At 54.6% G+C, this 7,056-nt stretch overlaps 1 protein-coding gene and 1 long non-coding RNA gene across 2 annotated transcripts; one reads left to right on the top strand and one right to left on the bottom strand.

Annotated features, from left to right (window-relative positions):
- Positions 1-237: 237 nt before the first annotated feature.
- On the bottom strand, positions 238-1,409 carry LOC129476802 (uncharacterized). Its single transcript, XR_008655089.1, has 3 exons — positions 1,353-1,409; positions 1,089-1,239; positions 238-546 (listed from the first exon to the last, which is right to left on the bottom strand). It is a non-coding gene; the product is annotated as an uncharacterized lncRNA (long non-coding RNA).
- A 2,677-nt stretch (positions 1,410-4,086) lies between these two features.
- LOC129476679 (testis-specific Y-encoded protein 3-like) lies at positions 4,087-6,776 on the top strand. Its single transcript, XM_055269554.1, is given in 7 exon segments — positions 4,087-4,129; positions 4,132-4,562; positions 5,168-5,245; positions 5,374-5,485; positions 5,586-5,731; positions 5,839-5,920; positions 6,616-6,776. Coding segments are annotated over 7 exon segments (915 nt in total). The 3' UTR covers positions 6,639-6,776.
- The last annotated feature ends 280 nt before the right edge of the window (positions 6,777-7,056 follow it).

The raw sequence follows: 7,056 nt of genomic DNA, 5'->3' as shown, positions 1-7,056 counted from the left end.
ACTTGATAAACACTTCAAGCCTCTCCTAACATTCGTAATGGATAATGGATCCTTCTGCAGTTTCTCCATACAATTATGAAGAAATTATTTTTTCCTCAAAATTAAATTAGCTTTTTCATATTCTAAGAAATTAACTTTTATATTAATAGTAGGTGATGTAAGAAAGCAGGTCTCTATCAAGATAACTGACACCAGATGTCCACACCATTACTCAGGTGGGCCTTAATTCCCAGCCAGGTTCCCTCCCTGGACACACACTAAAGGTCACCAGCCATTTTGTAATCTCTTCACATTCCCAGCCCTGGAGGAAGCTCTAAAATACATGTACATGGAGAAAATAGAACATTTCCTCACGCTGGAGCCCAGTGTGGTCTTCCAGATTCCCTGTGAGGTGGACTACCTTATATGGGAAGGCAGGGCAGTGGCAGTGAGGATGGCAGAGAAGATAACATGTCAGGGCAGCCCAGGGTCATCAAAACAGAACATGACAGACCTGGGAGAAACATTCTTAAAGAACATAGACCTAGACGGGCCTCAGGTGGATATCTGCGTGGAGAGGGAGAGGGTCCTGGTTGAGCTCAAACTGAGCCCCAGGTGGTAGCAGATCTCAGGGCAGGAGAGGGAGCTGGCGAGTGATGATGAGACAGCTATCCCTTAAGCTCTGCTTCTCACCCACTGATCTTAGTCACATATGCATTGTAGTGGTTTAAAGTTCCCCAATCCTGAAATGTGGGTGTTGCAGTTCCCTGATGGTCCTTTCTCCCCCAACCCATGGATGGCCTGAGATTGATCACTGCAGTCTCCTGCGTGATCCTTGGGTTCTCCATGTGGGGCACAGATACAGGACTCAAAGGCCTCTCAGTTCCCAGTCCTAGACTGCTTGCCTGGCCTCTGTTCCCTCTCTAATGCTGTCCCTCCCTCCATGGAATAGAACTGCAATGGACTGAGCCATAGGCCCTGGCTGATGATCAAGGGGACTGCAGAAGTGGGTCCAGGACAGTTCATGTCACGGTTCAAGGTGAAATTCCCCAGAGGTAAAGGAATGACCAGTGAGGTCCTTTCCCATGATGCTCCACCTTGGACCCTACCTCAGCAACCTGCCAAAACCCAGGCAGTCATGTTCAGCCAAACAGCTGAATAAGCTCCGGTAGGAGGTATACTGCCTGCAGCTGGAGGCTTGACCTTCATGATCCCAGAACCACTAGATTGCAGTGGAATGAGATGCCGATGCCATGTACCCTGGAGAGAGAGGAGTCAGGAAGGTTCATGCTAGACCTACCCTCCCACATACCAGCTCCCCTACCGTGCTGTGGGGCACTCCTTACAGAGGATGCCAACGCAGTACTACTTACTGATCACTTCAATGTGGAAATAAAGGTTGTGACAAAAGGAAATCTTCATCTTGCAGCCAGTAACAGGGATGCCTGAGTTCCTCCACCTGCCTGACCAAGAAGGAGAAAGAGGATGGATTCAATGGGACCATTTCATCTAGCTGGGCTGAGGTGGCCTGCTAGCTGGAGTAAAGCATGAATTTCCGATTCCCAGCTTTGCAACTGAGACAACCCTGGTCTCCAGGGGGACCTCAAACTGACTCAGACAAAAGACCCCTCCCGTGGACCCAGGCTCCAAAGCCGAGCCTGACCTGCAAATCCATCACTTCATCATGGTTTCTGACCCAGGCCAACATCTCCTGTGGCAAACAATCTACCTCTGGTCAAGGAGTCTCCAGATGATTGGGTGGGCAAGCCTCGTGACGCCCTGCAATTTTGCAAGAGAACAGAGAATGTGGAGCAGGGCTATCTCCCAGAAATTTAGCCTGTCACCCTCCGTTGTTGACCCTCTGTCCCTCTCTGGCGAGGAGGCAACGCCACAATGGTGGTGGTTTCTTGGGTGGTTGGACCCCGGCCAAGACGGCCTGGGCTGACGACAAAAGGGAAGCAGAAGAAGTGGGCAGGTGGTTACACCTGAGGGACGGAGGGGCGGGGGGGGCAGTGGTGGTGTGAGGCAGCTGCTTCTCCGGGTTCATGAGCTGCAGGAGGCCTTTGTGTGCTGGGTGCTGGACATGTTCTTCTGATGTCCGGGTGTGTGGTGTCTTCTTACCCTAGTCTCCCTGAGGGGTGGGCCTGTCCACTTGAGGGAAGCCCTGTAGTTAGAAGTGGCTGCGGGGTTGTGCCTGGCGCTCCCCATGGGAATTGCCTGGGTGCAAAGGAGGTTATGTAGGCTCAGGGTCTACACGCCTTTGGGTGTGGCGCCGGCAGGGGGAAGAAAGTGTATCTGGGGAGCTGGTGCCTGCCTTGAGCTGGTCGGCAGACCCATGCACCACGAACTCGTCTTCAGTTCCTTGCGTTTCTGGGCTGAGCCTGTTGGAAACAGGCATCGACAGCAGGGGTGGTTTAATGGCTGCCAATGGCATACAGCCTCTCTGTCCTCCAGGGACGTTCCCAGGCAAACGTATCCTCCGACTGTCTGCTGTGCGGGAAGGGACCTTGGCGCCACGATTCCCCCTTGTGAGTGCTGTGGTTGGCTCCCCTTCCCTACCACGTGGTCCCAGGACTGCTACAAGCAAGCTGTTCTCACAGCTGCAGGAATGTGGCCTGGGCTCCCACCCTGTCCCCCATCGCCTGCCTCCTGCCTGACCACTTGCGCCTCCCACTTGGCTCCTCCCCCTACAAAGCCCTCCTGCCCCCCTGAAGCCCGATGACTATCCCCTGCTGCCAGCCATCCTAAATTGGTAGCTCCCAGGATATGGCTCTGGCCCAGAAGGCGGAGATGCCCTGTGGCCTGGGGCATTCACGGAGCCCAGCTCCGAGTGAAGGACCTCCAGCGAGTCCATTGACGACCCAAGTGTGCTGGGTCCAGGGCTAGGCTGTGCCGGCTGGCCCTCCTTCTGCCACCCTACGTTGTTCTCCTACGCAACCACCACCTCCACCTCAGCCATTATGTCTTCTTCCACCGTCAGCACCGCCTCCTCTTCCAAGGCCGCCTCCCTGCTCTGTACCCTGGCCGTCCTCTCCAGCAGAGCCTCCAGCCTGAACACAGGGCCATCTGCGATGCTCCCACAGAAACCGGCCTGCGCGGCCCAGCCCATGCCCTGCAAACCCTGGGCGCTGGGGGCCGGATCCCCAACACACCCGCTCCCTGAAAGCCCCACGGACGTCGCCCTGCTGAGAACCTATTCCCACACCTACGAGGAACCAGGTTTCCTGAGGAGCCCCGCTGGGCCCGCAGATCCCGCACTGGCCATAGGGCTCGGGTCCCCAGCAGGCTCAACTGCGAACAGGAACTCAGGAGCCAGAGGCCCAGGCCCTGGGCCTGCAGAGCCCCATCAGCAGTCACCGCAGCCGCTGGGTGTGCAAGGCAGTGCACAACAGCGTGCGTGCAGGCCCTCAATGGCCAACCCTGGCGGCTGGCCTCAAGTGTGCCCAGGGCATAGGACAAGAGGCCCTTTGGAATGCTCGTTGGAGTACAGCATGCTCAGGGAGGAAGCATGGTACTCGGAGCCTGTATTGGCCTCGACCTCCGAGAGTACGTGCCAAGGTTCTGGCCGCTAGAGCAGATCATTTCCACCTCAGCACAAGCAGGCGACTTTCCTCCAACGTCCCCGCCCCTACTCGCTTTCCCCAGACCACCCCTGCGACCCTCGCCCCAGCAACCAGAGAGAGTTCTCTGGATCTGCAGTATTACTTCCGTAGCATCTACCTGGCCTGCCTAACGAAGACAGATGTTGCATGTGTTAATGACACATCGACATGTTCATGGCTTGCACACTCAGGATGTCAGGGCACAGGGCTGCCATGCCCACACTTCCACAGGCCACGCAGCACGCCTGTGCCCGGACGCCGAGCTACCTACCCGGCACAAGCTCCAAGGGCTTCCCGGAGGAGGCTTGGGGAGGCGAGGCGGCGGGGGGGAAGGGTATGGGCGGAGCGGGGCTGGAGATGCAGTCCCGCCAGTGGCTGTGCCGCCCAGGGAGACACCCACCGCCCTCCCATTGATTGGCCACGATGGCAGGAAGGCGGTCACATCGGGGCGGCTCCCTGCGCCCTTCGCGCGCAGTCCCTTAGGGGGCGCCTGGAAGCCCCGCGCATGCGTCCTGAGGGCCCGCTGACCCACGGGTGCAATAAAGCCCGTGGCAGGGTTCCTGTGGCTTGGGTCCGGCAGCACAGGCCTCGGTCAGTGGGAGTGCGGAGGAGGGCACCGTCTTCAGGATGGAGGCTCTACAGGAGGGGGCGGCCGGGGTGGAGAGTGAGCAGGCGGCTTTGGGGGAGGAGGCGGTGCTGGTGTTGGACGACATCATGGCGGAGGTGGAGGTGGTGGCCCAGGAGGAGGGCCTCGTGGAGCGGCAGGAGGAGGCCCAGCGGGCACAGCCTGGCGCTGGGCCCATGACCCCAGCGTCTGCACTGGAGGAGCTGCTGGCCGTTCAGGTGGAGCTGGAGCCGGTTAATGCCCAAGCCGGGAAGGCCTTTTCTCGGCAGAGGGAAAAGATGGAGCGGAGGCGCAAGCCCCACCTCGACCGCAGAGGCGCTATCATCCAGAGCGTCCCTGGCTTCTGGGCCAATGTTGTATCCTTCTCAGTGTTTCTTCTGCCTTTCCGGTGGAGAGGTGCTCTAGGGGAGGTGTCAGTAACTTATGGGCAGCTCGGCGTCGATGTGACTATTTGGGAAACAGAGGTGAGTTGCCCCGAACAAATGTGGCTGTGGAAAGCCGGAGCAGGCTTGGGTACTCTTTTCCTGCATGCGGCAGAGAAACCCTTGGTGATGCCGAGCAGCAGACGTTTGGGGCATCTTTTTGAAGAGCAGAAGCGAGTTCAGACCAGAATAGGTTTTTGTGTGAATCAAGCTACTTTGAAGGGAGTGTGATTGCTCCCCCTTGCTAGTCTGCTCTGGGACTGGGCGTCTTCGGCTATAAGCAGATTCTGCCACTCCTCAGACACCAGCAACTCTGCACATCACGCCTCCCCACGTCAGTGCAGTCACCCTCATAATTATACCTGCTCTGCGAACCCAAGAGGCCTTAGTTTAGGGGGAGGGGGAGGCGAAAGGAGGTCATACGTGGATGCAGATCTGAGAAATCCCGTACCCCAGCCTCTGGGTGCTCTTAGGCCTTCTTCCCTGTTGCTCGTAGCTTTTCCTTCCATGGCATGTAAAGGCTCTTTGACCTAAATCAGATTGCAAACCACCCCCAGATGTCAGCCCTGATCACTGAGCAAGATGAAGACATGCTGAGCTACATGATCAACTTGGAGGTGAGGCCAGGAAGACTGAGGTTAGAGGGTTTAGCGGGGGAGGGTAAGGGAAATAATTCATTCCTGTAAGCAACAGTGGGCACCTCACCCAAAAAGGTATTTAAGCTTTCTGCACCTTGTCCTGACAGGTGGAAGAAGTGAAGCATCCCGTTCATCTCTGCAAGATCATGTTGTTCTTTCAGAGTAACCCCTATTTCCAGAATAAAGTGATTACCAAGGAATATCTCGTGAACATCACAGGTGCCAGGTGGCTCCCAGGATGGGTAGTGTAAGGAAGATGTGGGTGGATCATTGCCAAGGTGATCCAGCCCCCTTCCCACAAAACCTCCTGTCTCTGTAGAATACAGGGCTTCTCATTCCACTCCAATTCAGTGGTATCCGGATTATGAAGTTGAGGCCTATCGCCGCAGACACCACGACAGCAGCCTTAACTTCTTCAACTGGCTTTCTGACCACAACTTCGCAGGGTCTAATAGGATTGCTGAGGTGGGTCCTCACTGGGAAACATCAGGAATGACCCCGGTGTGTTCCCAGCTGCTTGGGTCACCAGTCTGAGCCCTGATGAGGCCTTTCCCGATTGATTCCCCTGACAGATCCTATGTAAGGACGTGTGGCGCAATCCCCTGCAATACTACCAGAGGATGAAGCCACCTGAAGAGGGAACAGAGATTTCAGGTGAGCCGTTCAGTTGGAACTGGAGCTGTTTGATGCCCAGGAGAAGGGGTGGACACACCTGCCTATTCAGGGAGCCTGGGCGCTCATTTCAGAAATGTAGACGTTGAGGCTCCTTTCATACATGTAGAAATTCCTTGAGAGGAAGACAGAGAGCGACAGAATCCAGGACATTCATGGCATTGGGCTGCAAAAGGCACATTTAGAGACTGCACTGCAAAGCAGGTTATAGCTGTGGAGTCTTAAGCCCAGGGGAGCATAGTCCATTTCCAGAATCACTGAGAAGTAAAGCTGAAAATCATTCACTTCAATATGTGGCCCTTGATTCCATGGCCATCAACCCCACCAGCACTCATCCAACAAACCCCATAAGATTGGGCTCCCTCAGTGTGCCTCGTGGTCATCCTTGCCCCAGACCACAAAGGACTCTTTAGATTGATGGATTTCCTTAAGCTATTGCCCCATGAGATTTCTGTGTGCTTTTAGTGTACAATGCATCTTGTTAGCCGACTCCCCTCACAGAGAATACTGGGAAAGGGAAAGGTATTGCAGAGAACAATTCGTAACACATGGTAGGAGGAAGTTTAAGCGATCACAAATAGGGAAGGGATATCCTTTTCTCAGCGGGCCCTACAATTGAAACATTTCAAAGTATGGCTCAGAGAAGTGCGTTTTGACATGCATTTGTGTTTCTCTAGGGGACTCCCAGATGCTGAGTTGAATATGATGGAGCATCGGACTTTACCTAAAACAGCAGAACTCCTGAAAACTTACTACAGTATGCAGGATGTCAGTACTCACGGTCTTATGCGCGGGAACTAAAGGAAAAACAGATCCAGTCACAAAAAATCAGACAGGCAGGGGGGTAAACTTGGATTGTATGGAGTGAAAAATAAACATTCTCAAGGATGTGTGACTCTGTATTTGTGTGTGTGTGTGTGTGTGTGTGTGTTTGTGTGTGTGTGTGTTTTTCCCCTGGATTCAGGTGTCATAAGGAATTGATCAATCAGTATGCTTTATTTTCTTCATGGAAATGACCAGTGTGTGTTGGAGCTTGGCCTCTAAATTTGTAGAGTGAGTGGGTGTGGAATGTGTTGGGATTCTTTCTACAGGACATAGTTCGGGAGGTAAAAGCAAAA

Source organism: Symphalangus syndactylus, chromosome Y (assembly GCF_028878055.3).
Source record: "Symphalangus syndactylus isolate Jambi chromosome Y, NHGRI_mSymSyn1-v2.1_pri, whole genome shotgun sequence".
In the NCBI taxonomy this organism is placed as follows: domain Eukaryota; kingdom Metazoa; phylum Chordata; class Mammalia; order Primates; family Hylobatidae; genus Symphalangus; species Symphalangus syndactylus.
This window is presented reverse-complemented; position numbering and strand designations above follow the sequence as displayed.